Here is a 19,829-nt window from a genome sequence, read left to right as displayed (position 1 = left end):
ATTTATGGAATCACATTCTAAGCAATTCCCGCAGATCAGGCTCACTCTCTCTACACGCTGGAGCAATTTCCACAATTCAGCCATAGTAATGGGGGTATGTACCACGCCACCCCATACACACCGCTCTCGGGAGTCCATGATGACAATAGGCCGTCGGTGGCAATGCAATTCCCTAACAAGATGAATGTCCTCCGTAGAGGCGCGCTTCCTGAACTCGAGGACTGGCTCGGGGTGCTCACTGCCGCCACCCCCTCCATATAGTAAAGCTTATGTAAGCCATCTGAGCAGATGGTGTCGGGTGCTGAGCATATTCTTGCTTGAAATAAACTTTTTTTGGTGGAGCGGGAGGAGAGCGAGCAGATAGGGGAGGGTAGATGGGGGTGGTGAAGGGGTTTTTTTTTTTTTTTTTTTTGAGTCTCTTCTTTTCTTGACTTGAAGATGAAATAAAAAGAAAAAAAAGCATTTCAGGTAGAAGCGGCCTCCACCGGGAGGGACACGGCGCGCGTAATTAGCATCCGTCTCATCCGCCGCCCGGACAGACGCGCTTTTATTTGTTAAACGGCTGATTATCAACAGCGGCTGAAAAATTAATCTAATCCTGGAATGAATTAGTAAATATTTTATATGCGGTTCAGTAGATTAAATGGGTTTCAGCGCAGCCTGCGGGGAAAACACCAAAAGTGTCCGGGAACGCGAGGAAAACCATTAAAAAAAAAAACACATTTATAGTGACATTCGGAGAGGTTCATCAAGGCCAGGGGTGCAGGTAATTGAGAATCACCGACCAATCCAACGATCTTGAAAAAGATCACACTCTAATCACATCCAAAGCTGCATCCGCAACCAATGAGGCCGCACAGAAAATAGTTTGGGCTCATGCACAGGAGCACCATGGAGGTATAACGGTGGGTCCAGCACAGACCCCTATGGGGTTTGGCCGTGGACCTCTATGGGAGCAGTAATGTGGTTATATACTACCAGTTCTATTATATGTCTGTGCAGGAGGTGAATGGAGCAGAATAAAAAAATATTCAGCAAAAGGAAATTACCTGCAACATTTTAGACATTAGTGAAATGAGAATATTCTGCCTTTTCCCACATTTTTACTTTTTGCATCGAGATCGGATTTTAGTAGTAATCTGGATTAGGAGAATATAAACGGTTAACGCGAGGCACTAATTTATGGATGATGGAGGGGGCAATGGTGGTCATTCTGGTTCTTTCCAAAGCCTTCCCTAGGCCGATCTACAGAATCTAATTTCCTCTCTAATCTATATCTTCTGTGCAGTCTGTGGACTCCGATCTGGACAAGAGAGACCTAGGCACAGAGTCACTAATGGGGCAGGTGGAAAGAGTCTGAGGAGGAGACTGGCCCTTTAAATATAAATAAAATTTAAAAAAACAGTATAGACTTATAAATGCGCATCACTGTAGCTATGACAACCACAATCAAAACCTCCATTCTTTACACTGCAGGCTGCAGCCGGAGAAATCGATTTAGATTTCACAATTCTGTATATAAAGTTTCAGAGGTTTATTACAGAGCGGCAGAGGCTCCCCTCCCCCACAGACGTAAGTGCACATCCTGAGAGGCGAGAACGATTCGCGGTGAAGCGCTGCCGTGAGTGTTGACAGTGCAATTAGCATCTCTTGACCATTGTCAGCAAGAGGCAGCCCCAGGCGTGGCCCCCGCTCGCACTCTCACCGCCGCACACTCAGAATGAGACAGTTTTGTTCCCCTCTCTCCAGGGGGTAATCTCAAGGGAAGTGCTTGGATACGAGCCCTGATGGCGGCCGCCCGGCCAAGGCTTAAGTCAGACAGAAGGACGAAAGGGAAAGTTCTGTGTAAGAAAAGAAGAATGGGGGGACGGGAAGGGGGACCTCGATGTAAGTCCGCAGGGGTGTTACAGGGCTACTAAGATATTAGTCTCACCATGTACCTTATAGGAGTACACAAATTATTACTCCCTGTTATCAGCCATTACTGGGGAGAGGTGACTGTAGGACAGGTGAGTACAATCTATTACTCCCTGTTATCAGCCATTACTGGGGAGAGGTGACTGTAGGACAGGTGAGTACAATCAGCTATTACTGGGGAGAGGTGACTGTAGGACAGGTGCCTGCAGTCAGTTTCTCCCTGCTGAGAGTAGCACCTGCCTCCTGAGCTCCAGGACTTCCAGGAGGAGGGTCATAGTCTGCCTCTCTTCTCCCCAGGGAGAGGCTGGCTTACTGGGAGGCCGGCATGGCTTCCCAGCCTTCTGTTCCCCGGTCCATGCCGGCGCGGGACAAGGAGCTACAACAACCGGCCCAGGAGGGAGTGAAGACATCAGGAACGGTGAGGAAGAACGTGCCCACCTACTCCAACCCCGAGACGGTTCATCGCCCGCCCAGAGAGGGAGACCGGGGCACCCCAGGCTCCAGAAACAAGAGCCCAGCAAGATCCTGGGGGGAGATGAGCTCCAGTGAGTCCCCAAGTTCCTTCTCCTCCCGAGTAGTCATCATGTTGCGAGAATGCGAGGACGCCGGCAAAGCACTAACCCAGCTGAAAGAGGAGCTGCGGGAGGTCAGGCTCCTGAACACCCGGGAGTCCAACAAGGAAAGACCCGTGACCTCCCAGAGGTTTAAAGTCCTCAGAGACGAGGTGGTCAGGTTAGTGCTCCTCCGGGAGGGGATTGAGAAAAGCGCAGGTCCCTTCCTGGAGAGGTTTAAGAACCAGCGGCGGTTCTCGGAAATGAAGGGGTTAAACACCTCAGGAGAACCGGTGGTGGAGGTGGAGGTGGAGGTGGAGGAGGAGGAGGAGGAGGAGACTGCAGTCCCAGGTGCTGGAGGAAACCTGGGAGAGTGAGGGGCAGAGCCAGAGACAAAATGGCCTCCCTGCAGAGCAGAGGACTCCGACAGCAGAGGCTAGAGTGTCGGGGGAGGAAGAAGGTGGATTATGGAGGGAGATCCGACTGCTGGAGTCTCCTATAGACCTGACCAAGTTTTCTTTTGGTGAGGATGAACCAGTGGAGGAGACAAAGAAGAAGACGACCGGAGGAGCTGCACAGGAGGTGGTGAGTTACAAGTATGTACCAATGTCTGATGTTGCACCTGCCACCTCTTGTGTGAACCCCTCCAAACCTAAAAGCATAGGCTCTGGAGTGGGTCCGAGGCAGAGGCAAGATGGGGAGAGGAGGACGTCCGGCGATGCTGCTATCTGTGCGGGGAGCAGTGAAGGGGGCGAGGCTGTGGAGGTACTCACGGCGCCGGACATAGGAAATAAAAAAAACATCTGCGAGGAACACTGGGCACACTGCTGCAACAGGGGGGCAGTGTGCCCCGGCACCCAAAAAGGACACTAAGGCCCCAAAGTCTGTGGGTACAGGGCAGGCAGCGGTGCCTGACAAACAGTCTGCCCAGAACAAGGAATAAAATGCTGCAGTAGGGGGCAGGGCGCTCCAGGAGAGGACCTGCAGAAAGCTAGCACCAACCAAAAGAAAACGGGTGTGGTGCTGCAGGGAAAGGAGTCTCTGGAAGTGCACCCCTCCCCCGGCCCAGCAGGTGTGAGTGCAGAGACACCAGACACAAGGGAAGAAGGAATGAATGTGACTGTGGAAGGTGCAGTGAAAAGGGGAATAAATGGTGGTAATGGGGTGACGGAAGGTGGTAGTATGAGTAGTAATGGGGTGACAAGTAAAGGGAATGAAAGTAGTGGTGCAGCAAATGATGGGAGTAATAGTGGAGTAGCAAATGGTGGGAGTAGTAGTGGAGTGAATGATGGGAGCAGCACTGGTGTTGGTGGGGAGGAAGTAGGCGCTGGTCCCGCTGCCCCCCCAGCATTGGCGGCGGCTTCAGCCCAAAGATATTCAGGAGCTGTCAGTGCTGGGGGTAGTAGTGCGCCCTCGTCTGGTGGCCCTGGGGATGGTGACTTGCAACAGCAGCTCCTGGACGCCCTGAGGAGAGGGGAGAGCTCCATCACTGTAGAGGGGAGGGAGGTTGATCTGTCTTTCTGGATAGAGAGACATGGTCTTTCAGCCTTCTGAGATAGAGGGGCAGAGATTGTCTCGTCTCTGCCGACAACGGGGCAGAGGAGTAACCGTAGGAACATGGCCTGTCTCCAGTGGGTAAGCAAGGATGCCTGTCCTGATAGGTCGAAGGTGGTTGAGCTCCTGCTGGGGATGGGCTTTGCGGCATATCACATCTTTGCCTTGATCCATCAATACGGGACCTCCTACTTCGATGTCAGCTTCGTGAGACCGGGTGGCCTTATGCTTTTCTGGTCTCGCCATGAGCTGGCTCGGAGTCGCCCCGAATGGCAGGGTTTTTTTCCCCTGGCAATAACCCGCCAAAATTCAGTCAGGAAGGTGACCGTTTTGACTAGTAACGAGTCGCTTTCCTGTATGGACATTACTACCTGGGTGAGTCGATACGGAGAGGTCACCAATATTCCTCAAAAAAATCTCAATGACCATGGTATCTGGTCAGGGGTCTGGACCTTCATTGAGAAATTGAAGGTTTCGGGAAACACTGTTACCCATATCCCCTCCTCAACCTTTTTGGGGAGGGATAGAATCATGATTTTCTACTGGGGGCAGCCTAAGGTCTGTCACAGGTGCGGTAGCCCCACACACTTCAGTGTGCAGTGTACCACCCAGAAATGCGCACTGTGTGGGGACCTTGGTCATCTTGCTGCTGCCTGTCGCAGGATTAGGTGTAACTTGTGTGGTGACCTTGGTCACCCGTTCAGTCGCTGTCCGCGTTCTTTCGCCAATGCCGTCCTGAAAGCGGCAAGTGCTGGACAGGCGAAAGCCGGGACTAATCATGCCGGTGAAGGGACCAGTAGGGGCCGGGGAGGCAGGGAACCGGTGAGGAGCAAGCTGCCGTCATCTAACATCAGGCGGCAGGAGCAGCGCCGTGGGGACAGGGGGCAGGGAGTAATGTCCCTAAACTCTGACCCAGGTACTTCACTTGCAGCTGAGGATCCTAAAGACAGCGAACTGAGTGAGGAAGTCAAGAGACTTGAAAGGGAAGAGTTAGAGGACGCCACGTCTTCCCAGGAACCCTCTTCTGGTGACAACATTGAGGGAGAGAGGGAGTGGTCACAGATAAAGAAAAAGGGAACAGGAAAACAGCCAGAGGTAGGAGGGGGACCAGGTCTCGAGCAGCCTCTTTGGAGAGCGACCCCTCTGACTCTCTGGCCCTGATCCAGGTGCCATTGGAGGGTTCAGACGCCCCCCCCCCCCTCCCTCTGGTGGATCTCTCCAACAGGTTCTGGGCCCTCCAGAACCTCCCTCCGGAAGGTGAGGGGGTGAGGTCCTTGGGCCGGAGGTTACGGACAAGGAGATTGGGGCTCAGTGGGTGGCTGGGTCTTCCTCTTGTGGGGCAAATAAAAAGCCCTCTGGGGGGGGGGGGGGGGGAGAGACTTACCCAGGACCGCCAGACAAGACAAAAATGTATGTAAGGAGAGAATGGATGAGTCTGTTTGTCTTAAGCGCACTAAAAACCCGTCATTATCGGAGGAAGAAGAAGGCTATCTAATTCAATCAATCATGATGGCGGCACTCACCCCGTTGACGGTGGCCACTATTAATGTTTGAAGCATAAAGTCAGATGAGGCAAGGTACACGGCCTTTCATTTTCTCGGCCAACTTGACGCCGACATTTTATTTTTGCAGGAGACCAGGTTGACCGATATATCAACCTTGCATAAAGCAAGGCGGGAGTGGAGGAATGGGCCCTCCTACTGGACTCTTGCGGTCGAGCCGTATAGCGGGGTGGCAGTCCTTTTGAAGACCGCAGCGGTTGAATGCAGATGAGTGATCGAATTAGAAATGGGGAGATGCTTGATCCTAGATGTCTCCATGGGGGGACAAGAGCTTCGGCTCATTAACATCTATGGTCCCCAGTCCAAGTGGGACTGCAAACATCTCTTCCTGAAGATCAAACTTTTTTTATTTTCAAGTCGGCAGGTGGTCTTCGGAGGGGATTTCAACAATGTCACGAGATCCTGTGATAGAGGAGGTTCCGGAGACCAGCTGGCTTATGACTGCGTCGCGTTAAACAGGATAGTGAGTGAGGCTCGCCTGGTGGATGTCCACATCCGGCACAACCCGGGCGACACAGGATTCACTTTTTTTAGAGGTAGTCAGTGCAGGTCTAGGCTAGACAGGTTTTATTTGAAGGAGGAGGTAGTCTCTTCACCGTTGTAGGTTGTGGAGGTGGAGTTCTCCGATCACTGTTTGATTATGTTTTCTCTGAACGTTACAGAGACTCATCGGATGGGAAGAGGTTATTGGAAGCTGAATTCGTCACTCCTTGAGGAAGAAGCTGTAAGACGGTCTTTTGAGGAATTCCTTCAGAACCAGGTACCATTGCTGGGCCTAAGTAACACTAAGTCAGAGTGGTGGGAGATGTTCAAACATCAGGTGGCGAGATTCTTCCGGCAGCTCTCGAACCTCAGAAGCCTGAACAGGGATCACCTGTATCAGAGCATTCAGGAGGAGATCTCCAGAGTGAAGTCCTTGCTGAAGAGGTGTCAGTACGATAGGCACGCATCTTTGGTTTTTGAGAGGGACTACGGGAAGTACTGCTCGCCCGACCCTTAAGGAAACTGTAAGATGTCAGTGAATAGTAAGATAGTGACGGGACTCGGGGACAGTACGGGGTCCCTGAGAAGGTCCAGATCAGGGATCTTGAAGGTCGTCAGTTCCTACTACTCGCACCTCTTGGGAAGGAGGGAGCTGGATCGTGACAGGATGTCGGTTTTCCTGGCTGAATCTGTTCCTGAGCCAGGGGCTGATATCTCGCTGGGCGGTTTGGCAGAAGTGATCAAAGAACAGGAAGTGAGACTTGCGATCGATGGGCTTAGGCCCAAAAAGTCACCAGGTCTGGATGGCTTAACATTCAAGTTCTTTAGGACCTTTAGGGACTCTTTGGTCCCCCTCTTGACTCAGGTGTTTAATGAGTGTCTCTCCTCGGGCACTCTGCCAAGATCATTAAGGAGGTCAGCTTTGATCATTTTGTCAAAGGGTAAGGATCCGTCACGCATTGAGAACTGGCGTCCCATAGCACTTCTCAATGTGGACAGGAAGATTTTGGCTAAGATACTTTTCAACAGGCTGGTGAAGTTTGCACCCCGGCTCCTTTCGGAGGTTCAGTACTGTTGCGTTCCTGGCCGTAGCACTTTTAGTGCTGTTCTAGGTGTCCAAGAGGCCGTGGAACAAGGCAGGGCGGGCCTTTGGAAGGGGTTCTTGCTGACCCTGGATCAGGCAACAGCCTTTGATCAGGTTAACCACGAGTACCTCTGGTCCACTCTTTTGAGGTATGGTCTGCCTGGAGGGTTTGTGGACTGGCTTAAGACCTTGTATGCAGGGGCTGAGACTTTCCCTCTGGTAAATGGGTGGATTGGACAACCTTTCGGGGTAGGATCTGGTGTTCCTCAGGGCTGTCCTCTTAGCCCTTCGCTTTATGCATTTGCAATCGATCCCTTCCTCAGAAGGATCGATTGTGGAACGTTGGCGGGGGTGCGGATGGGCGGGGCGGTGCCGGAGGCTATCCTGAGGGTGGTGGCCTACGGGGACGATGTAACCGTCTTTGTTTCTTCACAAGAGGAGGCAGTGGTGGAGCGCTACTCGGAGGCATCTGGGTCCAAGGTCAACCAGGATAAGTGTGAGAGTCTCTGGCTGGGAGGCAGAGATCCCGGGTTTGATCTTCCAGACACCCTCCCCGAACCCCAAGAACATGCCAAAGTCCTGGGCATCGAATTCGGCCAGGGTGATTACCCCACGAAAAACTGGGAAGGCAGAATTAAAGGTGTCACCCAAAGAGTGGACCAATGAAGGGGTTGGTCTTTGACCCTGAGGGAAAGGGTTGGCCTGTGCAAAGCTTTCCTGCTCCCCTTGCTAATCTCCCTGGGCAGCGTCTGTGTCTTGCCAGAGCCTCTCCGGACGCGGGTCTACAGTCTGTTCTTCCAGATGTTATGGGGGAACAGACTGAACCTAGTCAAGCGGGAGGTCGCTTACCGCACGAGGAGACTAGGGGGGTTGAATATGGTGAACCTCGTGGTGTTCCTAGTGAACACCTTCTTGAAAGTGAACGTGGCAAACCTCTGGAAACAGAGGGCTCCTCCGTGGGTATTCTCCTGCAAGGGATGAATTCAGCCTTTCTTCCAGGAATGGGAGACAGGGGGAAGATTGAAGGATCTTCGTACACCACACGGGCATCTCCAGGCTTACGTTACCCCGGTTATGAAAATGATCCGGTGGGGTCTGGGAATGTGGGAGGAAACTCCTCGATATGAGGGTCTTGCTTTCTCATTTTCAGAGTCCATTGGTCCTCAAGGACTGCCCAAGTCAGGATCTGGAGGTTGGGTTGAGTTTGTTAAATTCTAGCAGGATCCCCAAGTACAGAAGCTCCGAGGACAAGAATTGCTCCCGTGAGGCTTGTGCTAACGTGCTGGAAAGCATGGAGCACTTCCTGCTTCATTGTCCATTTAATACAGAGGTGTACAACAGGGTGGGGGCTTCCATTGGTTGGCCGCGGCTGGCTACTCTGTCCTACGCCGGGTGGGCCTATGGAGCGTTCGGAGACCTTGGGAGAAGGGACCGAGACACTTTATTCATAGTAAGTGCAGTGGTCAGGTATTTCACGTGGAACGCACGAGTTTTAGTCTCGACGCAGAGTAAAATCCTCCATGTAGATGAAGTCTGTAGGAACATCCTAGGTGACATGGTGAAGGTACGTTCTCTGGAGAATGAAAGACTGGGTGCCCGGAGGGCGGCCCATCTCTGGAGGGGCTTTTCCTTCAGGGTGCCTTAGTCCGGTAGTACTCCTATATCCTGGTGGTGGGCTGATGTCTTTCCACCCTAGATTTTTGTTTTGTATTTGTCTCCTGAATAGAAGGTTTGCAGGCATCGAACTTGAGCCTTGGATGGTGAGTGTGTAGGTTGTGTTCTGTATATATTGCATATAATGTATAATGTATAATAGAGGGTTTTAGTTAGGTTGGGGATTGGTTTTTTTTTTCCCCATTAGCGGTGATAAGAGGACTGATCTGGCCTGGTCCAGGCCCCGCTTGGGGAAAAACTTTGGGACCTGATCCTAGCTCGGAGTAATCCTGAACTTTGTGGCCAGAGCTGGATCAGTTGGTTTTCTGTGGTGTGAATGAGGTGCGGTAAGGGTGTGACTAAGGTCAGGCAGTGGGACCAGTAGGTTAGTGTTAGTTCCCGGTTGTATATACGGTATATTAGGTTTAGTGTTTTATTGTATATAATCTTGTATATAGGACGGTGTTTTATGTGTATATAGGGCGGTGTGAGCGTTGTGTGGGATTGTATATAGCAGTATGAATGAAGCTGGGCCGGAGGTTTTATAGGTTTTTATATTTATTTATTGTTTATAAAAAAAAAAAAAAAAGTATATGTATATATTCCTGTGGTGATGGTTATTTTGTTTCTATAATTTTCAAATTTTTATATTTTTTTTTGTTCCCTCAGTAGGTCGAATCTTCTTCCCTTTCTGGTTGATTTATTTTGCTTCTATTTTCTGTGATTTGTGTCGGGTTTTTGTCGTCTTGTTCTGCAGTTTTGTTCTTATGTTTTGTGTCCTGTAATGTTTTCTTCTATCAAATAAAAAAGACCTACAATCTATTACTCCCTGTTATCAGCCATTACTGGGGGCGGAGACTGTAGGACAGGTGAGTACAATCTATTACTCCCTGTTATCAGCCATTACTGGGGAGAGGTGACTGTAGGACAGGAGAGTACAATCTATTACTCCCTGTTGTCAGCCATTACTGGGGAGAGGTGACTGTAGGACAGATGACTACAATCTATTACTCCCTGTTATCAGCCATTACTGGGGAGAGGTGACTGTAGGACAGATGACTACAATCTATTACTCCCTGTTATCAGCCATTACTGGGGAGAGGTGACTGTAGGACAGATGACTACAATCTATTACTCCCTGTTGTCAGCCATTACTGGGGAGAGGCTAACCTGAATGTAGAAACCTCTCTGCCCCATGACAACTACTTCATGTCATGCATCTTCATTGCTGAGATATCAGTTGCTGCTCTTGTTATGCTCCGGTATTATTATAATCTGCTGGATTTAGAGTTATTGGCCTTGCATTGCTCATATTGTCAGCAGATATTTCGCCCATTGAGGATAATGGGCTCTTCTTCTCTAAGCTCCAGACTTTAGGTTACCAGCCCTTTATGTGCCACAGAGATTTTTTATTGCAATTGCACCAAGTCCAGGCAGCTGATCAATAGCGACTTATTGAGGGTTGAGAGCTCTTCACAGCGATGTATCGACTGGTGAGCAGAAATAACACTAAAAATTAAAGATCGGAGTAATGGATGCCATGAAAAAAATGATGAAATATAAATGGGAAGAAAATGGTAAATAAATTAATAGAATAAAAAAGAATAAAATATTCAGAATATGAGATTAATCAGCGGCGCCTGCGAGGATTTGATTATTACTGTCCGCTGCTCATGGAGGAGACACGTGATGAGTTTATAAGGAGGGATCCATTATTTATCAGCAGAAATGACGGCTTATTACAAATCAGGCTCAATGATCGTGGTCAGCGGAGCGGGGTCCACTGAAGTATGAAGAGAATGAGCCCCCACAGGATAATCACCAAGCATAACCAGGGTGAGACAATTACACAGAGTCGCAACGGGCGGACACATTTACCCTGCGGTGTTGGGGGTCGCTACGGGCAAACCCATCTACCCTGGGGGGTTGGGGATCGCTACAGGTGGACACATCCACCCTGGGGGGTTGGGGATCGCTACAGGCGGACACATCCACCCTGGGGGGTTGGGGATGGCTACGGGCGGACACATCCACCCTGGGGGGTTGGGGATCGCTAAGGGCGGACACATCCACCCTGGGGGGTTGGGGATCGCTAAGCGCGGACACATTTACCCTGGGGGGTTGGGGGTTCTTACAGGCGGACACATTTACCCTGGGGCGGGTGAAAAAAGCAGACAGATTTACCCTGCCGGGTCACTATGGGTGGATACATTTATACTGGGGGTCGCTATAAGTAGACACATTTATACTGGGGTCACTATGGGTGGGATGCATTATGAAGGGGTCATAAGGGTGGATAGATCATACAGAGGTCACTATGGATGGATACATTTATACAGGGGATCACAATGGGTGAGATATTGCCACCATTGCCAATCATTAAATATACAGTCAGGCATATACAGATGACATCAGGGGTTGAGCACAGCTTGGTTATGGATTTTCCAGTAATATTAACACCTTTTTTCGTACTTTTTACAAGAGGTATAAATTGCTCGCTGGTTTTTCCTCTTTTAATTGCTGTGAATGCCGGCAGAAAAAGAAAAGAAAAAAATCCCTTGTCTCCTTCACATAAATAAGCCGCGGATCCAGCCGAGCATTTCCATCCTGCAGCCACCAGAGAGTTCATGCAAATTATTTTTCCTGGGGCGAACTTACCACGGGCAGATAAACCGTAACGAAATTACGTAATGAGTGCGCGGTACCCCTGGAAGAACCACTCCTGAGACTGAAGCGATGGTACAATGACAAGAGAAAAGTAGGAAGAAGCTGCATTGTATCAAGTCCTCTCAATCATCCCACACGGACCAAAAACTGTCCCTTTGGAGCCCTTGGGTCTCTTTTGAGGGCTTCAGTGGACCCTGTGGTTATTAATGAGCATCTCCATGATTAATTTTCTTTTTTTATTGTTTGGATACGACAGAGAAAAACTGTAAACTGGCTAATATAACTGGTTCCAATTCCTTGACATTTTCAAGATCTCTGCTTACTGTCAATAAATACGATCATTTTTTTCCTTTCATTCAAACAGGACTGTAATTTCTCAGATGAGGGTTTGTTGCGGTTGTATCCAGTCTGGTCAATCCTCTGTGGTCTCCAGGCTGGTTCATTGCAACACACGATCAGGAGTTGCCTGAACTGTAGGTGACTGTAGCAAACCCTCATCTGTGAAAAGCGTTAAATGGACTGTCAGCACAGAACGACTGCTCAAACCAAGTACAGGCGCTCAGTGCTCCATGGTGCGGCCAATCATTATATACATCTTCCCACCTGCTTGGTTTCCATCCATCTCTGCCCTTCTCTGGCTCTGAAGGTGTGAAGGTGAATTTAAATGAATGGCCGCACTGTGTGCAGTGGTCGCGACCATGTCGTGGGATCCTACTGCGTTGGCTTATTTTCCACTGACTGACAGCATTCAAGGTAGGTTTTTAAAATTTCAGGATATTCATAGTAACATGAGCAATGATTCTGGATGTGCTCTGGAGGGCAACCATAATGACAAGACAAGAACTAATTGAATTTTTGAGCTTTGGGTGATAGAGAGAGGAAGGGATAGGTGTTCAGGGGCGAGACTTTTTCAAGCCTGATATTCGGACCGTAGGAAAGGTCCCTGTCCTGTGCTTGCATCCAGAGGAGCCGGAGCTGCTGACACAGGGATTATGCTAAACCCGGTGCGAGCGGAGCTCCCAAACTCTGAGCGAGAGCTTGTTAAGCGGCCGAAGTTTGCCGTCAAGTTCTACGTTTCTCGCTGGCGCCCTTCACAAGCGTCCTCTGGATTCTTGGCCTGTTTTCCCTGCTTGCATGCTATCTGCTTGCCACATAGTTATTCAAGCAACCAGTAATGTTAGAACGGGCAGCGGGAGGGAGCGGGAGATGCCCTTATCTCAGCTCATTAAATATACAAGGTGGAGGCAGCAAATGGGGGTTGGGGGGCAGCACATTAATTATTGAAGCGCAGGGAAAACAAAATACAGAACAGCAAAAAACAGCTGCTGCTTCAAAAGGGGGGAGTGCAAAACGGCACAAAAGTGGGCAGTAGCCGAAGGGGGAGGGGAGGAATAAGTGCGCAAAAGAAAAGCAAACCGTAACCCAAAGTCACTGACCCGGCTTTAACAGGAACGTATGGATTCAGAGGGGCGGCTTCAGTATTATCAGCCACAGGCACAGCAACCCATGCTGCCAGAGGAAAGACTTGGTATTCCCAGCAAAGTAGCTGCTAAATCCAGAGTCATTTCAATGCTCCCGTTAGCTCTAAATACATAAAGATCTGCAATATGGATCTTTTCCTGCAGAGTCAATATCTTGATCAGTTGATCAGGATCCATAAACTGCATCGCCCCACAAAGGAAAATGGAGTCAAAAATATCAGATTCCACTGAAAAGAGAAATCAAAAATTATCAATGGATGTAAAAACGGATGTGCCAGCCGACAACCGAATATTACAGATTACAATATTAAAAGTTTTCTTTTGCAGCGTCAGTAATTCTGACTTACACCTCATTAAACTCAAGGAGTTTTCCAGATTTTTCATTGTTTTATTTAAAAAAAAAAAAAAAAAAAATCAAGTTATACCCTACCCAGAAAATAAGGGATAACCTAATGATTGCTGGAGATTCGACCGCTGAGACCCCCAGCGATTTTGAGAAAGGGGTTCTGCAGCCTCATCCTGAATGCAGCAGAGGTATGGATGCTGACGTCCGCTTCACCAAGCACAGCACTCGGCTATTTCCATCAGTCATGGACAATGCATGGAGCAGAAGGTGCACATATGCACCCTCAGGAGGGGCTGCAGATCTCCAGCAAGAAGAAAATTATCCCCTATCCTATCAATAGAGAGTAGCCTAAGGTTTTGGGAAAGACTCTTTAGGGTAAGCCATCAAGGGAGTCTCCACTGGTGGGCATCCGGGGTGGGGCAGTCACCAATCACTGATTAATAATACATCATAACGATAGTGGAACATGTTTTAATGTGTGTTTAAACCAGGAAAAAATACATAACAGCAGAAGAAGTCAGCACTCCTTTTTCCTTGGTTCAATACTTTATTGGAAATCAATGTGACATAGTGCGGTCTCCAATACATCTTACTTGTTTCGGAATATCATTCCTTAATCATAGATGTTTAACGCATGCAAAAAATCTGTGTTAAAAAAGGTTTTCCTAACCATCCCACCCCTTCCACATACTCCAATTGCAAGGAGTATGCAGAGTATGGGGAGTATACGGAGCATGGGGAGTATACGGAGCATGGGGAGTATACGGAGCATGGGGAGTATACGGAGCATGGGGAGTATACGGAGCATGGGGAGTATACGGAGCATGGGGAGTATACGGGCGGGAGTAAGACATTGATGATTAAGGAATGATATTTCGAAACAAGTAAGATGTATTGAAGACCGCATTGTATGTTATTTGTGCACATGGATTTCCAATAAAGTATTGCACCAAGGACAACAAAGTTCCGACTTCTTCTGATATACTGCTTTGCCTGCTCAGGCTATTGTGCACCCAAGATGCAAGTGATGCGGGTGTGGTGAGATGTCATTTTGTGTTAAAAAGAAGTGGCCATACGAGTTGGGGGATGTGAGTTGTACAGACCCCAGGACCGAGATACTGCAACGATTAGTAATACAAGACTTTAATACTGCGGCGAAGAGAAAAACTGATGATCAATTAATATCTGCACATTTCTGGATCCGGCAGTAATGAGTGGGTGTCAGGCTCTCATCGTCTCCTGATATATGCAGCTTAAAATATCAAGTGTCTAGACGCCCCAACCGGCTCCGTGCGCCAGTGGCGAAAAGAAAAGTAAAAAAAAAAAAATTTTTAAAAAAGGGAAAGTTTCAATTTAGACTTTTGAAAGATTGGAAAATGATAGAAAAACGTATGAAGATGAATGTCTGTGCTGCCGTGCGAGGCCTCTAATAAATCAATCACCTTCTCATTTCAGCAGATTACTGCAGTAAGCAAAAAAAAAATAAAAAATAAAATATCCATCTCCGAAGTCCTCGACGATGGAAAATAGCTGCCAGCAGACACAGCAGAGGAGGCACTGACAGGCGGCTGATACAGGGCGCAATAATATCTACTGGCCCGCCACTCACCATTGTAGCCCAGCTGTCCGCCATTAGTAAGCCAGCCATTGGGGTTATATCCATAGGAAAATTTTCCCATTACGGCTACTGAATATGTGGGGTCTCAACTTGGGAAGAAGAGGGGTCACTTGCTTTACTCTCTGTCTCTCTATTGCCAATTGACAAGAATGGGGAGAGACGTGCAGATGTCTATGGCCAGCTCCCCATGCATTTTACCACTGTATGCCAGGAGACCCCCATTCTCGGCACTTATGAGACATGTGTATATGCCACAAATGCCCTAAAGGAGGGGTGCAGATGTGCTCTAAAGCCAGATCTAACATGTGGCATGCATAAATAGCAGTCTGGCACTATGTCTGGAGGTCCTGGTGGTCAGACCCCACTGGGCATAAATATACAGCCTATCTGAAGGCCACGTCACCAAAACGATGAAGGTGCTTCACAAAACCCCAAATCACTTGTAGGGTCAACATATCACCATTTTCAGGATCAATGCTTGTGTCAATGATTTTACTTTTTTTCTTCACATTCTGGTGTTTAAAATTGTACAAACCTTTGGGTTTAGTGGATACAATGTGGATTTACTGTCCAAATTTTGGGGCAGAAAACCAGTCATACATAACAGTAACAGCAAAGTGGGTAAAAGCGTTATCAGGTCGAAGCAGAAACGGACTAACATCTGCGGCATGTCAATCTCAGACGTACAATGCAGGGATCACATGTGTAATTGTCTGCACTTCTCACAGCTGCGGGTGTGAGGAGATATAGAATAGAACAAGACTTCATAAAATGAGAAGGTAACACATAAGGTCAGTGACATATTGGCACCACCCAGCTTTCCCAGGAACAGATATAAGCGAGATCTGGCATGATCAATGTGAATACAACTAATGAGGTTCCTACTAAACATGAAAGGTAAGTTCTGGGCCCCTGATTCCAGACAACAGAAGCCGGGGCCAGGAATATAGAGCCGCCGGCACATATACTGATACACTCCAGTTCTGATCTCTCCCCTGCGTATAATGATGAGGGTCATTGTGCAGGGAAACCAGTATGAAGCTGTAATACAGTGCTCTGCAACTGGGAAACTGCACACTCCAGACTGCAGCTGTCAGGGCATACTGGGAGTTGTAGTCTCACGATGGCTGGACAGTAAGGTTGGCAGTAAAGATCAGTACAGTATGAGGGGCGCCCCTACTCACCTTATTGGACCACTTATAGGCCTGGAGCAGCTGGCTGTACAACGGGGTCTTGTCATGGACAGGGTCCAGGCTCAGTAGGCCGCTGTTGTGGAGCGGGTGGTTCTCAGACGGTTTCCCCACCAAGTTGCTGAGACGTTCTAGTTCGCTGCAGAGAAAGAAAGAGGAATCAGCGACCACAACCTGTTGTTCTTTGGGTGGTACTACAACTCCCAGCATGTCCTGATGTGATGGAGGATGCGGGGAGAGTGGAGAGCAAAGTAAACCAGCAGCAGAAAAACATGCTTATCTTGTGCTGGGGCATTCTCACATAACTCATTGCTTGAGCATGGCAGCCTTACCTGCCACCGACCAACTGCATGCCAACCACCATCAATGCCAACTCTATGGACCTGGCACCTGCAAGTGCGCCATCTACAGGCCAAGCCTAGTCAGTGCAAGCCCAACAAAGCTCATTGTGATGTGCCATACATGTGTGGTGTGCTAACTGGATAAACTGTAACAAGTATTAGGTCTAGACAAGCTGTAGCCTCGGGATGTAAACCAGAATGTTCTTACTCACACAGCAAACAGGTTTTGAATTTTGCTTAAAGGGGTTGTGCGGTCAAAAGTGATAAGTCTGCAGTCGCTCTGTGTGACTGCAGACTTATGAATCCCCCCAGTGCAGGCACTGTGCGCTACAGGGATTCGCCGATATGAGACCAGGTAGCGGAAAGTATGCATGTGTTATACATACCCCCAACCAGTGGGCGTGGCCTCGCTCTCCATACACTTGTATTGAGCAAGGCAGCGCCTTCTAGTCGGACGCGCCCATTGGCCCGTCCATGTCACTAGATGGGGCGTGGCCTCACTCCATACAAGTGAATGGAGCGATGCGGCGCTGAATGGCCAGGGGTTTGTATAACTTATACATATCCTCCAGTCCAAGGTTTCATCCCGGCGAATCCCGCAGCGCACAGTGCTGGGGAGATTCATAAGTCTGCAGTCACACAGAGTGAATGCAGACGTATCATTTTTGACCAGACAACCCCTTTAAACCCAGAAAACCTGCCCAGATCGAATGCATCTCACAGCAGAGGGTTTGTTACAAATGTATCCAGTCTACAATCTGGAATGATACATTGTAACAAACTATCAGCACAAGCAATATCTGACCCCATGGGCTGCATCGGTCACACTGTGGCACCAAACCCTCAGCTGTGAGGAGGAGGAGGTCTGTAGAGGTTTCTTCAGCCCCTGGATGTAAATGAGAATGCTCCTATTCACTGACTGCAGGAAAGAAGAACACCAGTACTGCTCTAAGACCCCACAGCTGAGGGTTCGTTACAGACAATCCTCTGTTACAGTATATCCGCCTGGAATGCACAAACTATCAGCAGAAACGTGTGATGATGAGATACAGGGGATCAAACCCTCAGCTGTGATCAGGAAGGGGCTGCAGCCAAGTCAGCACATGGACCTAGGCATTCTACCCTGACCCCCCCCCCCCCCCCCAGGCGTCCTGCCCTGACCTCCCCCTAACCACCCCCTGGGCATCCTGCCCTGACCCCCCTCTCCCCCCTGGGCTCCCTCTCAGCCCCCCGGGCATCCTGTCCTGCCCTCCCTCACCCCCCCTGGGCCCCCTCTCAGCCCCCTGGGCGTCCTGTCCTGACCCCCCCCCTCATTCCCCCGGGCATCCTGCCCTGACCCCCTCACACACCCCTGGGCCCCCTCTCAGCCCCCCAGGCGTCCTGTCCTGCCCTCCCTCACCCCCATGTCAGCCCCTCGGTCATCCTGTCCCCCCCCCCCCCATCCCCCCCGGGCATCCTGCCCTGATCCCCCTCATCCCCCCGGGCGTCCTGCCCTAACCTCCCTCAACCCCCCTGGGCGTCCTGCCCTGACCCCCCTCAACCCCCCTGGGCGTCCTGCCCTGACCCCCCTCAACCCCCCGGGCATCCTGCCCTGACCCCCCCTCACCCCCCTGGGCTCCCTCTCAGCCCCCACGGGCGTCCGGTCCTGCCCTCCCTCACCCCCCTGGGCTCCCTCTCAGCCCCCCGGGCGTCCTGTCCTGCCCTGACCCCCCTCCCCCTCATTCCCCCAGGCATCCTGCCCTGCCCTCCCTCACCCCCCTGGGCTCCCTCTCAGCCCCCCGGGCGTCCTGTCCTGCCCTGACCCCCCTCCCCCTCATTCCCCCAGGCATCCTGCCCTGCCCTCCCTCACCCCCCTGGGCTCCCTCTCAGCCCCCCCAGGCGTCCGGTCCGGCCCTCCCTCACCCCCCTGGGCTCCCTCTCAGCCCCCCCGGGCGTCCTGCCCTGACCCCCCTCTTAGCCCCCCAGGCGTCCTGTCCTGCCCTCCCTCATCCCCCCGGGCGTCCTGCCCTAACCTCCCTCAACCCCCCTGGGCGTCCTGCCCTGACCCCCCCCCCCCGGGCGCCCTGCCCTGACCCCCCCCCCTCACCACCCCCTGGGCGTCCTGCCCTGACCCTCCCGGGCATCCTGCCCTGGCCCCCTTCCTCACCACCCCCCGGGCATCCTGCCCTGACCCCCCTCCTCACCACCCCCCGGGCATCCTGCCCTGACCCCCCCTCACCATCCCCCGGGCGTCCTGCCCTGACCCCCCCTCACCATCCCCCGGGCGTCCTGCCCTGACCCCCCCCCCTCACCCTCCCGGGCATCCTGCCCTGGCCCCCCTCCTCACCACCCCCTGGGCATCCTGCCCTGGCCCCCTTCCTCACCACCCCCCGGGCATCCTGCCCTGGCCCCCTTCCTCACCACCCCCCGGGCATCCTGCCCTGACCCCCCTCCTCACCACCCCCCGGGCATCCTGCCCTGACCCCCCCTCACCATCCCCCGGGCGTCCTGCCCTGACCCCCCCTCACCCTCCCGGGCATCTTGCCCCCACCCAGCACCTCTGCCAGCAGAGGGTTTGTGACAGCCCGCCAGTCTGGACAATCCGCTGCGCAGTGAGTTCTCTGCACTGACACATTGTAACAGACTCTCCCGACAGCAGGGAGACCAGACTGCACATTGTAACAAAACCTCAGCTGTGAGAAACGATAGGCCACAGTCACTGCATTCACTGACAGCAAGCAGAGATACGGAAACAGATTATGAGCCCTGACAAGGCATGCCGGGACTTATAGTTCTACAACAGTCCGTACTTGAGGTCCCGGTTGACGCAGTGCAGGTTGTCCTGGAAGTCGCTGATGAAGGCTCTCTCCCGGGCCTCCTGGCTCTCCTTGTTCTTCATGCCGTCCTTCAGACAGTCAAAGACCCGGGTGACGCTGGAGCGCAGCGCCTGGATGGAGTGAATGGCCTGGGAGAAGGCCTCCAGGTTCACCCCAACGTTCAGCGGGTCCGCCATCATTCTCACTCAGTCCAGCCGCCGCTGCTGTGGGAACCGTCCCTGAGTGATGACGTCACGGCCGCGCAGAGAACGCCGGGAGTTGTGGTGAGAAGCAGAGCGCACGTCCTGTGAGTCAGGAGCTGTAGTCATGGTGATAGGAGATGCTCCGCAGTGTCATTTAGGGGTCTGCCAGAGCTGGGGGTCTCCACTGTGGTCACAGCTTCCCATAGTACTAAAAAGTCCGTGTGTCACTGCCTGACACGGACATGGAGGCTGCACCGAAGTCTGCTCCCCTGTGATTCCTCAAAAAAGTCTGCTCCCCCTGTACTAACACAATAAAGTCTGCTCCCCCTGTACTAACACAATAAGGTCTGCTCCCCCTGTACTAACACAATAAAGTCTGCTCCC

The 19,829-nt window shown here is 51.1% G+C and overlaps 1 protein-coding gene across 4 annotated transcripts in view; it reads right to left on the bottom strand.

Annotated features, from left to right (window-relative positions):
* The window catches only part of MED27 (mediator complex subunit 27), a 217,284-nt gene extending 197,765 nt beyond the window's left edge, over positions 1-19,519 (bottom strand). For all 4 annotated transcript variants that reach the window (XM_073637854.1, XM_073637855.1, XM_073637856.1 and 1 more), the window contains exons 1-2: positions 19,237-19,519; positions 16,101-16,245 (exon numbers count right to left, since the gene is read on the bottom strand). In XM_073637854.1, the coding sequence (XP_073493955.1) occupies positions 16,101-16,245; positions 19,237-19,442 (351 nt within the window). In that variant the 5' untranslated portion in view covers positions 19,443-19,519. The remainder of the gene's footprint in view (positions 1-16,100; positions 16,246-19,236) is intronic.
* Between the last annotated feature and the right edge of the window lie 310 nt (positions 19,520-19,829).

This window comes from Phyllobates terribilis, unplaced genomic scaffold, assembly GCF_046119375.1.
Source record: "Phyllobates terribilis strain yellow unplaced genomic scaffold, ASM4611937v1 Scaffold_7__3_contigs__length_470593459, whole genome shotgun sequence".
Lineage (NCBI taxonomy): Eukaryota > Metazoa > Chordata > Amphibia > Anura > Dendrobatidae > Phyllobates > Phyllobates terribilis.
Note: the sequence above shows the minus strand (reverse complement) of the source record. Positions and strands in the feature narration are given on the sequence as shown.